Source organism: Mustelus asterias, chromosome 23, assembly GCF_964213995.1.
Source record: "Mustelus asterias chromosome 23, sMusAst1.hap1.1, whole genome shotgun sequence".
Lineage (NCBI taxonomy): Eukaryota > Metazoa > Chordata > Chondrichthyes > Carcharhiniformes > Triakidae > Mustelus > Mustelus asterias.
The window spans coordinates 66,249,347-66,272,160 of NC_135823.1; the positions used below are offsets into that span (position 1 = coordinate 66,249,347).

The 22,814-nt window shown below is 44.8% G+C and overlaps 1 protein-coding gene across 3 annotated transcripts in view; it reads right to left on the minus strand.

The window, feature by feature from the left end:
* The window catches only part of brd8a (bromodomain containing 8a), an 81,158-nt gene extending 58,771 nt beyond the window's left edge, over positions 1 to 22,387 (minus strand). For 2 of the 3 annotated variants that reach the window (XM_078240843.1, XM_078240841.1), the window contains exons 1-10: positions 22,350 to 22,387; positions 18,405 to 18,501; positions 16,816 to 16,885; positions 16,189 to 16,238; positions 15,968 to 16,090; positions 14,480 to 14,560; positions 14,262 to 14,326; positions 6,771 to 6,904; positions 3,438 to 3,662; positions 2,842 to 2,977 (exon numbers count right to left, since the gene is read on the minus strand). In XM_078240843.1, coding sequence (XP_078096969.1) covers positions 2,842 to 2,977; positions 3,438 to 3,662; positions 6,771 to 6,904; positions 14,262 to 14,326; positions 14,480 to 14,560; positions 15,968 to 16,090; positions 16,189 to 16,238; positions 16,816 to 16,885; positions 18,405 to 18,501; positions 22,350 to 22,371 — 1,003 coding nt within the window. In that variant the 5' untranslated portion in view covers positions 22,372 to 22,387. The remainder of the gene's footprint in view (positions 1 to 2,841; positions 2,978 to 3,437; positions 3,663 to 6,770; positions 6,905 to 14,261; positions 14,327 to 14,479; positions 14,561 to 15,967; positions 16,091 to 16,188; positions 16,239 to 16,815; positions 16,886 to 18,404; positions 18,502 to 22,349) is intronic. The other variant, XM_078240842.1, reaches the window with a different exon arrangement.
* Positions 22,388 to 22,814: the final 427 nt, after the last annotated feature.

Sequence of the window (22,814 nt, forward strand, 5' to 3'; positions counted from 1 at the left end):
ATGTGATGAATAATGGGTTCAACAGTAGAGGGATGGTCAAGCAGAGTGCTTTGACTCGGATGGGTTCAAACTCTTTGAGGTTTGTTATGGCAGCACAACCCGATTGGGGGCAAGTATTTCATCACACTCCTGACTTGATCCTTGTAGTTGGTGGGGGTGGTGGTGGTTAGGGTTGGGAATCTGGAAATGCTCATGCCATTGTTGTCAGGAGGTGGTAAGACATGGGCTGTTGCTTGGTAGTTAAATGGCATGGATGTTGTCTGGTACGTTGAAGCCCAAGCATGGATGCTGCCAGCTTGGCACAAGCTGCTCCATTATTGTAAATTTTTGAATGGAGCTGAAGACCTGGAATCTTCTGCATTTCTGTGGCAAAAAACAACCCAATATGCTTCATAGGAGTGTTACCAGACACAATTGCGTCAAATATGGTTGGGTAAAAGATGTTGCCTGGAAGATTCTGGCAGGGATATGTGGAGCAGCAATGATTTGTCACTGACAACCATAATCATCTTCCTGTGCATCAGGTACGACTCCAGCCAGTGAAGAGTTTTCACAATGACATCAGTTTTGCTCAGGTTTTTTGGTCACTGGCGAGTGAGAACTAGTCAGTTGTCATGTCTGCATCAAGACTGTGACAGACTCACAAGCCAAGCAGCTCTGGCTGAACTTCAACTGAGCAGCAGGAAGCCTATTATTAGTCAGAACGTACATGTGCTGGAACTACTGATTACTTTTTCATCACTGCGTTGATGACTGAGCAGTAATTGGCTTTTAAGCTTAACCCGTTTTATTGTGGGTAAGCCATAATTGGACAATTGTCCAGATGATACAAAAATTGGCTATGTGGTTGATAGTGAAGAAGAAAGCCGTAAAATCAGGTGGGCAGAAAAGTGGCAAATATAATTCAATCCAGAGACATGCAAGTCAATGCATTTGGGGAGAGGCAACAAGGCAAGGGAATACAAAATAAACGGTAGCTTAATAAGAACTGAGGAACAGACAGAATGGTGGGTCAGATTCCCAAAGGTAGTAGGACAGGTGGATATGGTGGCTAAGAAGGCATATGGGATACTTTCCTTTATTAGCTGAGGCATAGAATATCAGAACAAAGGGACTATGCTAGAATTGTATACTGCACTAGTTGGGTCATAGTCAGAGCACTGGGAACGGAGTACTGTTCTGGTCACCACACTATGGGGAGGATGTGAATGTACTGGGGGCACAAGGGAGATTTACGAGTGTGTTGCAAGGATTGGAGATTTTTAATTGTGAGGAAAGACTGGACAGGCTGGGGTTATTTTCTTTGGAACAGAAGGGGCTGAGAGGAAATTTATTTGAGGCATATAAAATTGTGAGGTATGGATGTGATGGATAGGAAGGATTTTTTTCCCTTAGCAGCACGATCTATAACCAGGAAGCATAGATTACAAGTAAATGGCAGCAAGATGAAAAGGAGAAGCGAGGAGAATGTGTTTCACACAGAGGGCATTACCGATTTTGAACTCTCTGCCTGAAAGGGTGGTAGAGGTGGAAACCCTGGTCACATTTAAAAATTGCTTGGATATACGCTCAAGTACCATAGAGATAGAAAGTGGGATTAGGTTGGATCACAATTTATCAGCTGGCACAGACACAATGACCTAGAGGCCTCCTCCTTAGATTGTCCGTGTTTAAGTGCTAAACAGAAACAAGCTGACTAATTCCACAAGCTCCACTAAGAAATAATCATTGTTGTGGAAGTGGCATTTTGGATGAGTATCATACTTTGGCTACTTTTCACTTTGCCTCTCTGTTTATGTACTTGTAAAATAGCTGGGAATAAAAGAACACGCTAGTTCCGATTTACAGTCACACTCCCTGAATTTATCAATGATAACATCAGCACACTAGAATAAACTTAATGAATGTCTAGATTTTGCTGTTGCAGGAAAATCTGGGCCTATTTGTGTGGATATGCCAGACTGGGTAGGGTTAGGGTTAGCAGATCTCCCTGCCGGAAGGACATTCAAGAACTATTGGGTTTTTTTTCCTAGTGCTGGCTCAGAAGTTACCAAATATATTGGATTCAAGTTTGTAACTGGCCATGATAAAAGTTTGAACTCACCTATAATCGATACTCTATTGTACCCTGCATCAATGTAATGAAACAGCACATCACATGAACTATAAGGCATAATGGAATTAAATAAATGAGCACCAGTGCAAGTGTCAAAGGGACAGACAGTGCCAAAAAAATAAAAACAAATCTTGGTTCAGAAACTTCTGGTCAGGCCACCAAGAGATTTCTAAAAATATATTTATGGATAGAAAACGATGCTGGGGATTGCGGGATTAGAAGGGGGGGTTGGTGTGGAAAAGAGTGAAGAGAAAGAGAGAGTGGGAGAGGAAGAAAATGCATCAAATACTGCTGTAGTTTAATTTTTAAAAATACCTTACATTCAGATCAACAGTTCTTATTCCAGGCTCCAATCTCAAAGTCTACTCACTTCTATTTTTTTCCCTTTTCTCTCATTACATTTAGTTATCTAAAGTAAGGCTAAGTAGTGGGTATTATTGGAAAACAACCACACTTAATACTAATTTACATGAAACAGCCTGACATCCAATGCAAATCAGCTAAAGGCTCACTTTGGCTGAAGCTACAGCAGCTAATATCAGTCAATAAGACAATATGAAATTAATTCCTATTACAAATACAAGGACCCTGAATCACAAACTGCTGTTCCTTTTTGTAAACAAAAATCAGGTGAAACAAGTTGCTGAAAATTAGATGTAACAAACTTGTCATGTTCCTACCGTAAATGGCATTGAAATGGGCATGAATAACAGTAAAGTTGTTACCTGCGGGTGTTGGGGACACTGGTACACTGTTCTGTAGCTCTGGAACATGCAGAGTTGACACACCTGTCCCCATTTCAACATGTACATTAGGACTAACAATATGGCTGGAATTCACCTGGAGCTCAGCTTCACTGACCTAAAACAGGGAAAGGGGTAAAATAACAACCTGTTATTATGATGCGAGAGGCATATTTTCCACTGATGTGGCCAAGTAACAAATACGTAATAACTCAATTTAGGATATACACATCTGTATGGTTGACTGGAAGGAAGCATGTTATGATTTCTGTATTTGAGATTGGGCCATTATCAATATGCTTCATGGTATTTTTCCTCTGGTAATGAAAGGACCACAAAACAATGCATGTCCCATCACACGACAACGTAGACCTAGTAGGTTACAGTTGTGAGATTATACTCACCACACAATTAACTTTGAAGCAGTGCAAATCCTTACAGCATTCAAACTGTTACAGTCTACACACTTTTAAACCCACTACTATTCCATTTACCTAATCCTTTTCTCAATTTTGGTGATATCCTGCCCAATAGGCCTTTCACTTGGGTTTCTAAAAAAAAACCTGTTGGTTACTTACAAGCCTCGGACTGGTAGGCAGGAGACTCCCTTTTTTCAGGAGCTCAGATAGCAGTGGAGAGGGTGGCGGCGTGGCCTTCTGCCCCAATAACTTTTTCTGGGGAGAATCCTCCAGAACTGGAGTCAGAGGAGTTTCAAGGTTAGTGGAGGAAACAGCAGGTCCAGGAGTCTCAGGGGTTGAGATCACTGGAATAGTTGGAGTACTTCCAACGTTCATCGACACCAGCTGTACAAGGAAAAGATAAACTCTTACATACCCTTCTAAATAAGTAGCACGTCTACACACATGCCTTACCACATATACTATCAAACAGGTTGAGCATACCCACTGTTTAATAGTCATCAAATTAAAAGGGGAATCTGGTATAAAGAGATATAAGGAAGAGGTTTCCTTGTTAATGAGATTATCTAGCTAGATTTTCCCTATTCAGTGAATGTAGTTTTTTAAATCCCCAAATACACCTTCTAAATGTGTTTGTGCAAGTGCAAAGAACACTGCGGACACAGTCACTACACAGGAACAATGCAAGTATAGGACTGTCCAGCAATACTGCATGTATTTATATAGTAAAGCATACTTTAAATGGGGCATTTACAAACAAAGTTTGACACCAAACCACTTAAAATATTAGGGTAAATATTAAGGAACATTTTAAAGGAGGAGAGATACAGAAGTTTAGGTAAGGAATTATGACCTTAGGATTTAGGCAGGCTCCAATGGTGCAGCATTTAAAATGGGGGATAAGCAAGAGGCTAGGATCTGGTGGAACAAATATTTCTATGACTCTCATCTCAGTGGGTTTTAGAGCTGGAGGAGATTCCAGACATAGGGAGAGATGAGGCCACGGAGGGATGTGAAAACAAGGATGAGCATTTTAAAACCAAAGCTTGCTGGTTATCAAGCAAAAGGTTGATGGGCAAACAGGAATTGATGTGAGTTTTAGATGAGCACAAGTTTATAGCAGCTGCAAGATGGCAGGCCAGCCAGGAGAGCAGTGGAGTAGTTGAGTCTAGAGGCAACCAAGGTATGGATGAGGATTTCAACTCCTGACCACCCAAGTGCCTCCCTGGCCCCCATCCCGCCCCTGCTTTTCAATGGCTCCATTTCCTAAGGCACTACCCTCCTCTCTTTTGAAACTGCTGACATCACTCACTTATTATGCACAGCCCAACCATTCTTTCCAACTGCTGCCACATTGCTAACCTTTTCTCTCCAAGGTCCTGAAATAGGTTGCGATCTCCCAGCACCAAGCCCACTTTCCCAGCACCAAGCCACACTTAGTCTCTGCTAAAACTTCTTGACAAGGCCATACCTTTCAATTCACAAACTTTAAGTGTGAGGGGCTTAGCTCAAAAACCGAGGAAAAAAGATACAAACCTTTGTTCCTAACATGTAGTATAATATTCGAATAACTTAATGAGGATAATCCTAATGTGATTCACCTGGCAGGAAATCGATATGACTGGATCTGTTGCCCTTCTTACAGCCACCCTATTTTACTTACTTGTCTACAATGGAAAGTAAAATTGGGAGATTGAGGAATGGGAAGCTAGTTTTTTTACTCGGCAGGTTAAGTTAAAATTAGCAGACCACTGCAATCCATCACTGAGTCAAATTCCACATCCAACACGCGCGCGCACACTCCTTCTGTCAACCTCCACTTCCTCCCTTCACCGGGTGATTCTCCACTGATGCTAGGCCACAGGAGTCCAACCCTTACTGCTGCCAAAGTTCAGTATTCCTATCCCAACACTGCCAGGCTGAAAGACAGTTATCTCATTAATGCTAAACTCTATACCCTTGCCCCAGTTCTGCCAACTGCTTCAATCCTGCTAAATACCAGGCACCAAAAGGTATATTTTGGTTTATTTTACCACCTTGCTACATATTCTCAGCTTTAAAAATATATCTTCTAAAATATATGCACTTAAAAATGAAAAATGTTAATGACTGTTCAATTAGATTTTAGAATAGAACAGATACACTTAAGGAACTCGATTCCCAAAGCTATTCCATGATACCATCTTAAAAATAGAAATGGGCTTATTTAGTACTGAATAGGTTAGGGTAAAGCACCGACTACTGCTATTAAAGGGCAAATCCTTCAAATGAATGTGAATAAATCCATGACCTACTAATGACATTCTGCTAGTTTAACTTTAAAAAGTGTGCACTTCTTGTCATTATTCAGCACATCCTGGGGCTCACTGGAAGCAACACAGAGTGTTCTGGATATAAAAGTACTTTTGCTATACCCAGGAACTAGATCTCTCATGACTGCTCGCAGTGAGTTTAACAATGACGGGATGTTAATAAGAAACTGGAATAGGGAAATAAAAACAACGTGCTGAAAAAAAAAAATCAGGTCTGGCAGCATCTGTGGAGAGAGAAACAGGCTTAACATTCAGCATCTCATTCAGACGTTTTTCGAGCACTTTGTTTTCATTTGACACCTCCAGCATCCACAGTATTTTGCTTTTAAGTGTTGAAGGATGTGTGACACTTACTGGAGGTGCATGTTATACGTACAACTTATTAAACTAGAAAGAGTGCAGAAAAGATTTACTCTGATGCTACCGGGACTTGATGGATTGAGTTATAAGGAGTGGCTGAATAGACTGGGACTTCTTTCCCTGGAGCGTAGGAGGCTCCGAGGGGTGATCTTATAGAGATCTATAAAATAATGAGGGGCATAGGTCAGCTAGATAGTCAATATCTTTTCCCAAAGGTAGGGGAGTCTAAAACTAGAGGGCATAGGTTTAAGGTGAGAGGGGAGAGATACAAAAGCATCCAGAGGGTGGTGAGTGTCTGGAACAAGCTGCCAGGAGTAGTTGTACAGGCGGGTACAATTTTGTCTTTTAAAAAGCATTTGGATAGTTACATGGGTACGATGGGTATAGAGGGATATGGGCCAAATGCGGGCAATTGGGATTAGCTTAGGGGTTTCAAAAAAAAGGGCGGCATGGACAAGTTGGGCCAAAGGGCCTGTTTCCATGCTGTAAACCTCTGTGACTCTATGACTTTTAACATATTTTAGATAGTCAGCAATAAGGATTAGAGCAGTTATAAGATCTTTTAATCCATTCTTGGGTGCTTAATAAAACCAATAAGTGAAAGAATGATAGCAGCAGATGAGCCCACGTAGTTTTCATCTAGACTCCCAAGAATACATTATTCAATTTTGTATTTAGGCTTCTTCATTAAATACAGCTCTTTAGATTACAGATATTATCATGTCTTTTTATGTGACTTAAGCTCATTTAAGGGACAAATAAGGTTGGAGTCGCATCAAAGGGGCAAAACAAACATCACAAAGGGATGTCTCATACATACATTATTGTGGCTCTCCTCACTCGCCTGTGGTGTATCTGCAGCTGAGTAGTCTATTCCAGGAGAGTTTGATTCCAGCGGGGACCGGATAGGCAGGCTTATCAGTCTTTTGGGAGCATTTTTTGCTGCTTGACGGGCTGCAACAAATAAAACATCTTGCTGATTTTTTAAAAATCAAATTTATCATAAACTTTAAAAAAAATAGTATTTCAATCATAGTTTGCCTATTTTTCCAGTTATCTTCACACTTAAACACCATGCATCATTCAGTGGAAAATACAGCAGCCTGGCTACATTATGCAGCTACATTAACTTCTGTACCAGCTAGAAGTCTAGGGCGGCACGATGCTCACAGTGGTTAGCACAGGTGCCTCATAGCGCCAGGGACTCGGGTTCAATTCCTGGCTTGGGTCACACTGTGCGGAGTCTGCATGTTTTCCCCCGGGTCTGCGTGGGTTTCCTCCGGGTGCTCCGGTTTCCTCCCAGTCTGAAACACGTGCTGGTTAGGTGCATTGGCCATGCTAAATTCTCCCTCCATGTACCCGAACAGGCGCCGGAATGTGGCGACTAGGGGATTTTCACAGTAGCTTCATTGCAGTGTTAATGTAAGCCTTACTTGTGACACTAATAAATGAACAAACTTTAAACAAACAAGTCAATTTCATTGTGAGAAACAGGTAGATAGAAGGTAACGTAAAAAGGAATAGAAATAGGAGTAGACAATGAGCCCCCTCAAGCCTCCTCCACCATCCAATACAATCATGGCTGATCTTTGGTCAACTCCACTTCCTCGCCACTCCCCATATACCTCAATTTTCTGAAAGACTAAAAATCTAGCTAACACAGCTTTGAACATACTCAATAATGTTGCATCCACAACACTCATGGGTAGAAAATCCAAAAGATTCACAACTCTGAAGAGATCTGTTCTCAGCTCATTGCTAACGGAGCAGTCCCGTATTCTGAAACTGTGCCCTCGTGTTCTGGCTTCCTCAGCCGGGGGAAACAACGTCTGTTTCTACCCTGCCAAATCCCTTCAGAATATTGTATGTTTCAATGTGATCACCTCGCATTCTTCTAAACTTCAGAGTTCCATATCGACCCAATTTATTGAGCTTCTCATTATAGAACATCCCAGGAATTGATCTAATGAACATTTGCTGGACCACCTTCAATGCCAGTATATCCTTCCTTTAATATGGAGACTGGAGAAATTGTACATAGTACTCCAGGTATGGTCTTACTCAGGCTCCATACAACTGTAGAAAAACTTATTTATTCTTGTACTGCAATAAAGACAAAACATGCTATTTGTTTTCCTAATTGCTTGCTGAACCTGCATGCTAACTTTGTGCTCCATGTAAGAGCACACCCAAGTCCCGCTGACCAACATGTACAAGTTTCACACCTTTTAAAAATATTCTGCCTTTCTATTCTTACTGCTGTCGTAAATAATCTCACACTTCTCCACATTATACTCCATCTGCCACCTTGTTGCCCACTTGCTTAATACGTCTATAACTCTCTGCAACCACTGTGGCCTCCTCACTACTTACATTCCCGCATAGCTTTGCATTGTCAGCAAATTTAGATACATTACTCTCTTGCTCTTCATCTATGTAACTATTTTAGATTGCAAATTGAAATGCAGAGTGATCTTAAATTAGAATTTACATTTCCAGAACTGTGAAGTACCAATTCAAAAATGGACAAGCGACAACTGTGCATGGAGGCAAGAATAAGGGAAGTTAACACGTGGCTGAAAGAGTGGTGTGGGAAAGAAGGGTTCTTTTTCATGGGACACTGGCATCAGTTTTGGGGCAGGGGGGACCTATACCGTTGGGATGGTCTCCACCTGGACCGAGCTGGGATCAGTGTTCTGGCGAAGAGAGTAAATGGGGTGGTCAATAGGACTTTAAACTAGAGATTGGGGGGGAAGGGAAAGTCAGGGAACCAAGAGGTGAAGGAATCAGTGGGAAGCGTAGCTGCTTAGGATTACAAAAAATCACGAAAAGACAGCACTCAGGAGAGGTTACGATAGTCCCCATCTCACAAAATATGACACAGTGTCTGGAAAGGCTCAGTAGACCAAGGTCCACCACACTACGAAAACAAAAAGGGACGGTCAATAGGGAATTAAAGGTGCTATATTTAAATGCCCGCAGTGTCCGGAACAAGATAGATGAGCTTGTGGCCCAGATTGTGACTGGCAGGTATGATGTGGTAGGCATCACAGAGACGTGGTTGCAGGGGGTTCAGGACTGGCAGTTAAACATCCAGGGATTCACAACCTATCGAAAAGACAGAGGGGTGGGTAGAGGGGGCGGGGTTGCCTTGTTAATTAGAAATGAAATTAAATCAATAGCACTAAACGACATAGGGTCAGACGATGTGGAGTCTGTGTGGGTAGAGTTGAGGAACCACAAAGGCAAAAAAACCATAATGGGAGTTATGTACAGGCCTCCTGACAGTGGTCAGGACCAGGGGCACAAAATGCACCACGAAATAGAAAGGGCATGTCAGAAAGGCAAGGTCACAGTGATCATGGGGGATTTCAATATGCAGGTGGACTGGGTAAATAATGTTGCCAGTGGACCCAAAGAAAGGGAATTCATTGAATGTTTACAGGATGGCTTTTTGGAACAGCTTGTGATGGAGCCCACGAGGGAACAGGCTATTCTGGACTTAGTGTTATGTAATGAGCCAGACGTGATAAAAGATCTTAAAGTAAGGGAACACTTAGGAAGCAGTGATCATAATATGGTAGAATTCAGTCTGCAATTTGAAAGAAGGAAGGCAGAATCAGATGTGAAGGTTCTACAGTTAAATAAAGGTAATTACAGGCGCATGAGGGAGGAACTGACAAAAATCGACTGGAAGCAGAGCCTAATGGGAAAGACAGTAGAACAGCAATGGCAGGAGTTTCTGGGAGTAATTGAGGACACAGTGCAGAGGTTCATCCCAAACAAAAGAAAGGTTATCAGAGGGGGGATTAGGCAGCCATGGCTGACAAAGGAAGTCAGGGAATGCATCAAGGCAAAAGAGAGAGCCTATAATGTGGCAAAGAGTAGTGGGAAGTCAGAAGATTGGGAAGGCTATAAAAACAAACAGAGGATAACAAAGAGAGAAATAAGGAAGGAGAGGATCAAATATGAAGGTAGGCTAGCCAGTAACATTAGGAATGATAGTAAAAGTTTCTTTAAATACATTAAAAACAAACGGGAGGCAAAAGTAGACATTGGGCCGCTCCAAAATGACGCTGGTAATCTAGTGATGGGAGACAAGGAAATAGCTGAGGAACTTAATAAGTACTTTGCGTCAGTCTTCACAGTAGAAGACATGAGTAATATCCCAACAATTCAGGAAAGTCAGGGGGCAGAGTTGAATATGGTTGCCATCACAAAGGAGAAAGTGCTAGAGAAACTAAAAGGTCTGAAAATTGATAAATCTCCGGGCCCAGATGGGCTACATCCTAGAGTTCTAAAGGAGATAGCTGAAGAAATAGTGGAGGCGTTAGTTATGATCTTTCAAAAGTCACTGGAGTCAGGGAAAGTCCCAGAGGATTGGAAAATCGCTGTTGTAACCCCACTGTTCAAGAAGGGAACAAGAAAAAAGATGGAAAATTATAGGCCAATTAGCCTAACCTCAGTTGTTGGCAAAATTCTAGAATCCATCGTTAAGGATGAGATTTCTAAATTCTTGGAAGTGCAGGGTCGGATTAAGACAAGTCAGCATGGATTTAGTAAGGGGAGGTCGTGCCTGACAAACCTGTTAGAGTTCTTTGAAGAGATAACAAATAGGTTAGACCAAGGAGAGCCAATGGATGTTATCTATCTTGACTTCCAAAAGGCCTTTGACAAGGTGCCTCACGGGAGACTGCTGAGTAAAATAAGGGCCCATGGTATTCGAGGCAAGGTACTAACATGGATTGACGATTGGCTGTCAGACAGAAGGCAGAGAGTTGGGATAAAAGGTTCTTTCTCAGAATGGCAACCGGTGACAAGTGGTGTCCCGCAGGGTTCAGTGTTGGGGCCACAGCTGTTCTCTTTATATATTAACGATCTAGATGACGGGACTGGGAGCATTCTGGCCAAGTTTGCCGATGATACAAAGATAGGTGGAGGGGCAGGTAGTATTGAGGAGGTGGGGAGGCTGCAGAAAGATTTAGACAGTTTAGGAGAGTGGTCCAAGAAGTGGCTGATGAAATTCAACGTGGGCAAGTGCGAGGTCGTACACTTTGGAAAAAAGAATAGAGGCATGGACTATTTTCTAAACGGTGACAAAATTCATAATGCTAAAGTGCAAAGGGACTTGGGAGTCCTAGTCCAGGATTCTCTAAAGGTAAACTTGCAGGTTGAGTCCGTAATTAAGAAAGCAAATGTAATGTTGTCATTTATCTCAAGAGGCTTGGAATACAAAAGCAGGGATGTACTTCTGAGGCTTTATAAAGCACTGGTTAGGCCCCATTTGGAGTACTGTGAGCAATTTTGGGCCCCACACCTCAGGAAGGACATACTGGCACTGGAGCGGGTCCAGCGGAGATTCACACGGATGATCCCAGGAATGGTAGGCCTGACATACGATGAACGTCTGAGGATCGTGGGATTATATTCATTGGAGTTTAGGAGGTTGAGGGGAGATCTGATAGAAACTTACAAGATAATGAACGGCTTAGATAGGATGGACGTAGGGAAGTTGTTTCCATTAACAGGGGAGACTAGGACGCGGGGGCACAGCCTTAGAATAAAAGGGAGTCACTTTAGAACAGAGATGAGGAGAAATTTCTTCAGCCAGAGAGTGGTGGGTCTGTGGAATTCATTGCCACAGAGGGCTGTGGAGGCCGAGACGTTGAGCGTCTTCAAGACAGAAATTGATAAATTCTTGATTTCTCGAGGAATTAAGGGCTATGGGGAGAGAGCGGGTAAATGGAGTTGAAATCAACCATGATTGAATGGTGGAGTGGACTCGATGGGCCGAATGGCCTTACTTCCGCTCCTATGTCTTATGGTCTTATGTTATTGTAACTCAAAGCATTTATAACTAACATGCGTCAGCTGGTAACTATACCATATGGTGGGCAACCAACTTGTGTTCACCAGTAAAATCCAAGGTTCTGTCCCTACTTTGTGCCAAGTTAGCTGGTCTCAGTTGAACCAGTGAAAATACCTTCATTAACCATAAGACAGTCAAAGGTTTTGGTTACACTCCTGATGTCTATCCTTTAATTTATGCTTCAGGTGAAGTGATCCTCAAATGGCCTATTAAGATCCAATTGCTAAATGCACACCAGAACAATGGAACATGGAACAGTTATCAGTATAGCGCTCCCAGTGGCTCAAATCTCAAAGAAAAATCACTACCCAAATGCCAGAAATCTCAGTTATACCAACATCAGGCGACTTTGGTCCGAATAGAGGAGCCATTCCGGTGTTTTTCACATCAGCTCTGAATGTCAAAGTGCAGGTTGATTGAACTGAACTAAATATTGCATCACAATTACTACAACACAAGTTTCAGGATCACAGTGCATTTATATCCTGTAACTCTTGAAATCGTCTTTGCACCCTTATTAACCTTGTCGCATGACTTCAGAGCCACAGCAATGTGGTTGAATCTCAACTGCCCTCAGGCAACTAAGGATAGGCAATAAATGCTGGCCAGGCAGCGAGATCCAGGTCCCATGAATAAATTTTTTAAAAAACATGCCCCCATTCCAGTTTCAAAACCAGCTTTGACTAAAGCTTCTCTACCTGTATTCTTGCGCATTTTGTCTATACCCGGCAGCCTTGTATTGTTAGTGCAGCAGCATAATTGCTCCCCATTGCTAGAATGTTTGTTTAAATCTGGACTAGTGCTGCTCTGTTATTTCAGTGATTTCCCCCTGGGGTTTTGCAAAGTAGGACTTGATCGGTTGATTGACAGTAATGTATCAGGTGACTGGGTGGAGTTAGGCTTGCACAGGGAAGTCAAGTTTAGATGCTGCTTAGAGTTATTAGCGAGCAAAACTTCTGTTTTTGTCTCGAGAAAGAGTGCAGAAAACTAGAAAAGAGTACAGAAAATATTTACTAGGATGCTACCGGGACTTGATGGATTGAGTTATAAGGAGAGGTTGGATAGACTGGGATTTTTCTCTCTGGAGCGTAGGAGGCTGAGGGGTGACCTTATAGAGGTCTACAAAATAATGAGGGGCACAGATCAGCTAGATAGTCAATATCTTTTCCCAAAGGTAGGGGAGTCTAAAACTAGAGGGCATAGGTTTAAGGTGAGAGGGGAGAGATACAAAAGTGTCCAGAGGGGCAGTTTTCTCACACAAAGGGTGGTGAGTGTCTGGAACAAGCTGCCAGAGGTAGTAGTAGAGGCGGGTACAATTTTGTCTTTTAAAAAGCATTTAGATAGTTACATGGGTAAGATGGGTATAGAGGGATAGGGGCCAAACGCAGGCAATTGGGATTAGCTTACGGGTTTTTTAAAAAAAGGGCAGCATGGACAAGTTGGGCCGAAGGGCCTGTTTCCATGCTGTAAACCTCTATGACTCTGGATTTAGAGACTGGACTGTGCCAGGAAATAAGTCTCTTTCTCTGAGATTCTGATGTTTGGGAGTGTGTCCTCCTTTGAGATTCTGTTGTATGAGAGTAAGATGACAGCCTTCTGTCTGGATCTCCCTCCAGGGGTGTTAAAAGACTGGAAATCAAGCATCCAACTGAGCATATCAGTTTTTGGTGCTAACTGGTTCTGAAGAAGGGGTTTATGTCTATGGGGATTCTACTTAAATTGGAACAATAGAAATGAATAACTGTTAAGAATAATACTTTGACATGTTTAAGCATTTTAATTGGTAAAATTTATTCTAATTCTTTTTGTTATATTCTGTGTTCTTAAATAAAGTTTGTTTTAATAAAAGCTTCCTAGTGAAACATCCAAGAGATTGAACAGTTTAGGCCTATACTCTCTGGAATTTAGAAGAGTGAGGGGATATCAAATTGAGCTATTCAAAATGATAGAAGGTAATGGATAAATTGGATGTGGAGCGGATGCTTCCACTGGAGAGGCATTCTAGGACGAGAGGTCATAGTCTTAGGATAAGGGGTAGCAAATTTAAAACAGAGTTGAGGAGAAACTACTCCTTCCAAAGGGTTGTGAATCTGTGGAATTCGCTACCCCAAAGTGCGATGGATGCTGGGACAGTGAGTAAATTTGAGGAGTTAGACAGATTTTAAATTGGGAATGGGTTGAAAGATTATGGAGAGAAGGCAGGAAAATGGGGATGAGGAGCATATCAGCCATGATTGAATGGCGGAGCGGACTCAATGGGCCGAATGGCCTAATTCTGCTCCTATATCTTGTGAACTTATGAACCTAATGCCAAAATCAAAAGTAAAAGTTGGGGTCTCGGCTAACTTCATAACATACCTTGGAGTTTCTGATCTGGTCCCTAACTATAGGTAATTGTTACGTGTACAATAAATCATGGCAATTTGAATTAATAGTTCATACCCTGGAAAGCGCTTTCTGTTGCACGTCTCTTCATTTCAGCCTCCTCTTCCTCCTGTTTCTTCTTTCTGTAAACAAAAGGTAAAAAGCTCAGAACCCAGTTATATGAACCAACTATCCTTTACATGGGAGATTTCAGTACAGAAAATGTAACCTTTGGTTTAACTGCCAGACAATAAAACTAATACTTGTCCATCGCTTCATCTTTTTTCCATACTTACGCAACAATATCGTTCCAAGTTTCCTGAAGTTTACTATCTACATGGCCAGCTTGGATCAGCTCCGCTTCTTTCTTCACCTTTCTGTGGGATCCAAATTTAAATATGAATTAAAGTCTGCTGCAAGTTTGAAGATCATTAGTAGTCAGTCCAGATACTTTCCATTATATCACTCCACAGCTATTAGTTATTATTCCTCACAATGTCCATCTTCAGGAACACAAGCAACCTGAAAATAGTTCAGCATTTACAGAGGCATGTAAACCACATTTTAGCTGGGGAATATAATCCACAGCAAGAAGGACAGACATTGAGTTTTGGGACCAGCGGTAGCTGAAGGTAAACTATGGGTGGCACTGTGGTTAACACAGCTGCCTCACAGCGCCAGGGACCCAGGTTCACTTCCCGGTTTGGTTCACTGCACAGTCTGCACGTTCGCCCCGTGCCTGTGTGGGTGCTCTGGTTTCTTCCCACAATACGAAAGACGTGCTGGTTAAGTGCATCGGCCGTGCTAAATTCTCCCTCAGTGTACCCGAACAGGTGCTGGAGTGTGGCGACTAGAGGATTTTCACAGTAACTTCATTGCAATGTTAATGTAAGCCTACTTGTGACACTAATAAATAAGCTCAAACCTAGGGGGATTAGCGGGGTAATTGTGTGGGGTGCAGGGATAGGGTGGAATGTTGGCCTTTCTCAGGTGCTCTTTCGGAGAGTTGATGCAGACTCGATGGGCCGAATGTCCTCTTTCTGCACTGTAGGGATTCTATGAAAATTCTATGAAACAGCATGTTCAACGAACACAATGACACCATGAAACTATTACTGAAACAACATTCACTATAAATATCTGATAATTGCTTGCACAAGTTCATTTGGCATAAATAGCATATATGTGCTTAAACATGAAGCTTTTAAATATTTTGCAACGGGTCTTTCAAAGATTTAGAATGTTAAACCTATTATACAATCTTAGGGAGTGTTTACAATTTCTCCGTTATTTCAGATGAATGATTTTGTGAACTGGACATTATATTTAGATGAATAGTCAATACAGTCTAGAAAACGTGAAGAAACAATAAAGAAAAACATTAAACAAGACAGGAAACAATTGTTAACACAGGGAATGACAGGGAAACAAACCATTTAAAAGTAAAAGTCCTGTTTTTACTGGAAAAGGAATATATCATTAAAGGATAAAGTTTGAAAAGAGTAAAAGATACCACTGCACCAAGTCCAGCCAGATTATGATTGGTGTAATTGGAGATGCCCAGTTTTATATTGACCAAAAAAAAAATCTTCCAATGACAAACAAAAAATAATTGAGGTAACTTCTATAAACCTGACACCTTGGGTTGATTAAGTTGTTGAAAAACCACTTGACCACAGATACTATAAACACCAAAATCACTATTTATTTCCCTTTGATAATAAATTTGTTTATATGCATAGATTGAACAAATAATGAATACAACTAATTTGTGCAGTTCTGACCTGTATTTCTCCTGCGTCTCTTTAATAAGTTTCTTTAGCTCATCAATTCGCTCAGCAGTGAGCTTACGAACAATTACATCTTCCACGGTTTCCACAACTTCTCCTTTCTCACCACGTTTCCGCCTGTGAAGAGATTAATGGGATCATTGCCAATAGGAACTATTATACTTCGGCAAGTTTTTAATTTCTGACATATGTACAGGTGTGGATTAAACACTTACTTGGGAGTTTCTGTTGTCTCCAGCAGTTCAGAATATTGAGAGGCACAATGCTAGATAAAAAGAACATAAACAAGTACAAGTTTTATGATAATCCAGACACAGCACATCAATCAAAGGCATGGATGAATGTCTCAGTGACAGGTGGGCTGAGCTGGAGGTGAATGATGTTACAGAGATCGAAGTAAACGGAGAGTAAATCGGGCCATAAACTCAGCTTGGGGTGAAAGAGGACTCCCTTTACTTTTATTCAATCAAGGGATATGGCTGTGACTGGTGAGCTCAGCATTGGTTGCCCATCCCTAATTGCCCTCGAGAGGGTGGTGGGGTCTGTTTCAACCTTGAAAAATGTGGGGAGGGGGATTGATAGAGTTAAAATTATTTTTTTGAATGCAAAGTGATTTTTTAAAAAACTTGTTATTTTCTACAGACTGGCCAAAAAAAATCTATTACAAAGAGAAAATAACCAATCAAGAGACAGAAAGCACAAACACAACAAAGAATTAACCAATCAACATAGAAGTCACAGACACACAAGGGTACACGAGAGAAGAAACAAAACCAATTATGTCAAATATGATTATTTACAGATTTCCTCCTTTATTATGCTGGCAAAAATTGAGCTCTTACTTTTTGTGAAAACCAGTCTGGTGGGCGTCCAGGTTCTGCAAAAGGTTTGATTGCCCTGCTAACCGATACCCTGCAAAGGGTGACAGACAAATCTTTGTTGGTTTCACATTAATAATCTGCTGCATACTTTTTAAAAAAAATCAGCATTTAAAATTACCACCACTGAACTTTGCAATTGTTTTGTTTTTAAACGTTGGTACTCAAAGTAGGAACGATAATGATTTGATCAGACAACCAACATCAGAACCAAGTATTCCTGATCAGGTTTAATACAGGTTAAATAAAAAGTTATGTTGTGTGCTTTATTTGCAACTTCAGTAGAACACCCTCTACTGTAGCATGGTCCAGTATGACACAATGATTTTCTTGCTTTCTCAAAAGAGAGTTGAGCATTTTGGTGGGCTATGCCGATTACAAACTGAATGGTAACTAACTAAACCCATTATATTCAAAGGTTTTATAAAAGACAGACAGAGATGTCTTTCATCTCACCACCCCAGGTAACCAAGAAATAGAAAGCAGTGTGTGCTAACGCCCGACATAATCTTCAAAACTCTTTACTGAGATGATGCACAGCAGCCTGCTGGAAGGTTTCTACTAACAACGCTGTACACTGCAAGCGTAAAATGGTAGCTGAGTACATTCCCTGATTTTTCAATCATATTCCGGAAGGACTCTCCTGCCTCCTTTCCTCATTTGTCTGCAAAATGTGTATTCACAGCTTGCCACGGAGAGGTGTCAGTATAAAAATCCCTTTATAATATTAAAACTCAGTAAGAAGTCTCACAACACCAGGTTAAAGTCCAACAGATTTATTTGGTAGCACGAGCTTTCTGGAGCGCTGCTCCTTCCTCAGGTGAGTCACTCAGGTGAGGATGGAGCAGTGCTCCGGAAAGCTCATGCTACCAAATAAATCTGTTGGACTTTAACCTGGTTCTGTGAGACTTCTTACTGTGCCCACCCCATTCCAACGCCGGCATCTCCACATCAATAGTAAAACTAGGTAATGAAGAAGTTGGTTACGATGGCCCTTAAAACAATTTTTTGTGCCCTTGAGACTTCTTACTGAGTTTTAATATTATAAAGGGATTTTTATACTGACACCCCTCCGTGGCAAGCTGTGAATACACATTTTGCAGACAAATGAGGAAAGGAGCCAGGAGAGTCCTTCTGGAATATGATTGAAAAATCAGGGAATGTACTCAGCTACCATTTTACACTTGCAGTGTACAGCGTCGTTAGTAGAAGCCTTCCAGCAGGCTGCTGTGCATCATCTCAGTAAAGAGTTTTGAAGATTATGTCGGGAATTATTGAACCTATTTGAACCTTACTGTCCAGACACAATTTCAGTCCAGACCTGTTTGCGTCTCCTCTACAATCTCAAGTACAAAGAAAGTACTCTGCAATTAAAGTATGACAGCATTCTTGTTGCATAAACTCAAAATTATTTGGTGTGCAGTCAGCAAATGGTCAATTTTGGAATACTGAATCTGGCTCTTTCCAGTTTCAAGATTCAGTACATCTCAACTCTGACTGCAACATTTCATATCTAGCTGCCTTATGAATCAGCTGCACTTAGTGTCACCTACCAATTTTGGTCTCCGCTCCGCATCACTGAAGATGCCAAACACAGCTTCTCGCGGATTGACCATGGTTCAGTAGGGCCAGTACTCAGCAATTTGTGCTCTTTGTAAGAAAAAGAGAAAAGACAATCCAAAGTTATTGACTGTTAGACATGAAACAGGATAAAAATGAAATAGCATCAATCCCAAATTTATAGCAATTACTAATCACATTCTGGGACCACAACAGTTCTGATATTTTTACATGGTGGCTTGAATAGAGAGGTTTAAGTTAACTCGGTTAGTTGTTAAGTACAAACCAAAACAGTAAAGAAACATACTAGTTCCACTGGATGGGGAACATAGTCACCATTACAACTAACATACAACAGTACAGCAGGTGTTCTGAGAATTTAAAAAAAATACTGCAAAACCAAATTTATATTTACAAATGAAGAGGAACTGTAGAAGAAGTCATGATTAATTATAACATCCAGACTCTCAACCATAGCAATATTATTTCGACTTTTATTTACACATTGCCCCAAATATCACACGATACATTGCTGATTTATTTTATTTGATGTTGTTCAAAGACTTCACTATTCTCCGTGGCCATCTTTTGGTCCCAACCTTCATCTATCCTTCCAGACCTTATGTTTACAAAAGGCTTTCAGATTCCCTTCTATGTTTCCATTATTCTATTCTTATACAATCTCGATGGCCCTCTTCTGTCTGTTTTCATTCATGCTCTGACTTTCTTAGCTCCTTTTCCTGTTTCATCATAATGAGAGAGCGCTTTACTCTGCATCTGACTGTTATAGACCTAGAAGTGGACCAGCTACTATGCAACAAAAACAGAAAGTGCTGGAAAATCTCAGCAAGTCTGACAGGATCTGTGGAGCGAGAATAGAGCCAACATTTCGAGTCAGGATGACTCTTCATCAGAGCCCTCATCAACCCTTTGTCATTCTGATGAAGGGTCATCCAGACTCTATTCTCTCCCCGCAGATGCTGTCAGACCTGCTGAGATTTTCCAGCATTTTCTGTTTTTGTTTCAGATTCCAGCAAGCGCAGTATTTTGCTTTTATCTGACTTATTTAATAGTCGGCAAGACTGGCAGGATGGGTGACCAACCTCACGGGATGCTGATTCCCCCATTCCAGTCCACTCTACATGGTGCCAGCCTGCTGTTTATGTCCCAATAACTGGGACCACTTGAATTTACAGCAAGGGCAGCAGACGCTCTTCCCCCACCCTCTTGGGGAGAAGCAGCAACTATCAGCCTCCCTCCACGGAGGGCGATAGCAACTCTCTCTCCCCCCCCCACCCCGATCCCCTGCAGATCTCTCCCCCCCCCACCCCGATCCCCTGCAGATCTCTCCCCCCCCACCCCGATCCCCTGCAGATCTCTCCCCCCCACCCCGATCCCCTGCAGATCTCTCCCCCCCACCCCGATCCCCTGCAGATCTCTCCCCCCCCCACCCCGATCCCCTGCAGATCTCTCCCCCCCCACCCCGATCCCCTGCAGATCTCTCCCCCCCCACCCCGATCCCCTGCAGATCTCTCCCCCCCCACCCCGATCCCCTGCAGATCTCTCCCCCCCCACCCCGATCCCCTGCAGATCTCTCCCCCCCCACCCCGATCCCCTGCAGATCTCTCCCCCCCCACCCCGATCCCCTGCAGATCTCTCCCCCCCCACCCCGATCCCCTGCAGATCTCTCCCCCCCCCCACCCCGATCCCCTGCAGATCTCTCCCCCCCCACCCCGATCCCCTGCAGATCTCTCCCCCCCCACCCCGATCCCCTGCAGATCTCTCCCCCCCACCCCGATCCCCTGCAGATCTCTCCCCCCCACCCCGATCCCCTGCAGATCTCTCCCCCCCACCCCGATCCCCTGCAGATCTCTTCCCCCCCACCCCGATCCCCTACAGATCTCTTTCCCCCCCCCACCCCGATCCCCTGCAGATCTCTTCCCCTCCCCTGCAGATCTCTCCCCCCCCGCACCCCGATCCCCTGCAGATCTCTCCCCCCCCACCCCGATCCCCTGCAGATCTCTCCCCCCCACCCCGATCCCCTGCAGATCTCTCCCCCCCCCCACCCCGATCCCCTGCAGATCTCTCCCCCCCACCCCGATCCCCTGCAGATCTCTCCCCCCCACCCCGATCCCCTGCAGATCTCTCCCCCCCACCCCGATCCCCTGCAGATCTCTCCCCCCCCACCCCGATCCCCTGCAGATCTCTCCCCCCCCACCCCGATCCCCTGCAGATCTCTCCCCCCCCACCCCGATCCCCTGCAGATCTCTCCCCCCCCACCCCGATCCCCTGCAGATCTCTCCCCCCCCACCCCGATCCCCTGCAGATCTCTCCCCCCCACCCCGATCCCCTGCAGATCTCTCCCCCCCCACCCCGATCCCCTGCAGATCTCTCCCCCCCCACCCCGATCCCCTGCAGATCTCTCCCCCCCCCCCACCCCGATCCCCTGCAGATCTCTCCCCCCCCACCCCGATCCCCTGCAGATCTCTCCCCCCCCACCCCGATCCCCTGCAGATCTCTCCCCCCACCCCGATCCCCTGCAGATCTCTCCCCCCCACCCCGATCCCCTGCAGATCTCTCCCCCCCACCCCGATCCCCTGCAGATCTCTTCCCCCCCACCCCGATCCCCTACAGATCTCTTTCCCCCCCCACCCCGATCCCCTGCAGATCTCTTCCCCTCCCCTGCAGATCTCTCCCCCCCCGCACCCCGATCCCCTGCAGATCTCTCCCCCCCCACCCCGATCCCCTGCAGATCTCTCCCCCCCACCCCGATCCCCTGCAGATCTCTCCCCCCCCACCCCGATCCCCTGCAGATCTCTCCCCCCCACCCCGATCCCCTGCAGATCTCTCTTCCCCCCCGATCCCCTGCAGATCTCTCTTCCCCCCCGATCCCCTGCAGATCTCTCTTCCCCCCCATCCCCTGCAGATCTCTCTTCCCCCCCCCGCCCCGATCCCCTGCAGATCTCTCTTCCCCCCCCCCGATCCCCTGCAGATCTCTCTTCCCCCCCCCCCCCATCCCCTGCAGATCTCTCTTTCCCCCCCCCCCATCCCCTGCAGATCTCTCCCCCCCCACCCCGATCCCCTGCAGATCTCTCCCCCCCCCCACCCCGATCCCCTGCAGATCTCTCCCCCCCCACCCCGATCCCCTGCAGATCTCTCCCCCCCACCCCGATCCCCTGCAGATCTCTCTTCCCCCCCCCCCGATCCCCTGCAGATCTCTCTTCCCCCCCCCCCCCCGATCCCCTGCAGATCTCTCTTCCCCCCCCCCGATCCCCTGCAGATCTCTCTTCCCCCCCCCCCCCGATCCCCTGCAGATCTCTCTTCCCCCCCCCCCCGATCCCCTGCAGATCTCTCTTCCCCCCCCCCCGATCCCCTACAGATCTCTCTTCCCCCCCCCCCCCCCGATCCCCTGCAGATCTCTCTTCCCCCCCCCCCCGATCCCCTGCAGATCTCTCCCCCCCCCCCACCCCGATCCCCTGCAGATCTCTCTTCCCCCCCCCCCCCCCCGATCCCCTGCAGATCTCTCTTCCCCCCCCCCCCCCCCGATCCCCTGCAGATCTCTCCCCCCCCCCCACCCCGATCCCCTGCAGATCTCTCTTCCCCCCCCCCCCCCGATCCCCTGCAGATCTCTCTTCCCCCCCCCCCGATCCCCTGCAGATCTCCCCCTTCCCCCCCCCCGATCCCCTGCAGATCTCTCCCCCCCCCACCCCGATCCCCTGCAGATCTCCCCCTTCCCCCAAGCCGTCCTTCATCTTCGCCGCCAGAGGTTGGTCACCTGCTGGCGGAGGGAAGGAGCGGCGTTGCCGCTTTGGGGAACGCTCAACCCGCTGAGCGCTTTCAACATTTTCTGTCCAGATTGAGAGAGTCCGGTTTGCTCCCTTCCCGCTGACACCCCCCTCCTCCCCCGGCTAGGCTGGCCGCGCTCTCTCGCCACTTACTGCCAGTCCCGGCCGCCATCATCCCAGCAACCACCGCGCGCTCTGACCTTTGACCCCCCCCCCCCCATCTCATTACCGTTAAACCGCTGTCTTCCCCCCACCAAATTTCACACAATATCACATTTAACATGCTCTCGGTTGAGAATTTAATATCATTGACGGAGTTTTTCTTTTTTTTTGGAATAAATAAAATCTACAAAGAATCCAAGCCCTCTGATGCCACAGGCTCCATTGGTTGCCAGGCAACAGCCCCAGACCATGGATAAGGAACAATTTGTTGTTGATGATGGAGATTCCAAACACTTTTATCATGGAGGTGACCAGATTTCCAAAAGTCAAAACTGGTGCGGCACGACCAGCTCCCATAGGTGTAGAGTTTCACGTTAAGGGATTATGATTTGATTTAATTTGTCATATGTTTTGGTATACAGTGAAAAGTATTGTTTCTTGCGCACTATACAGACA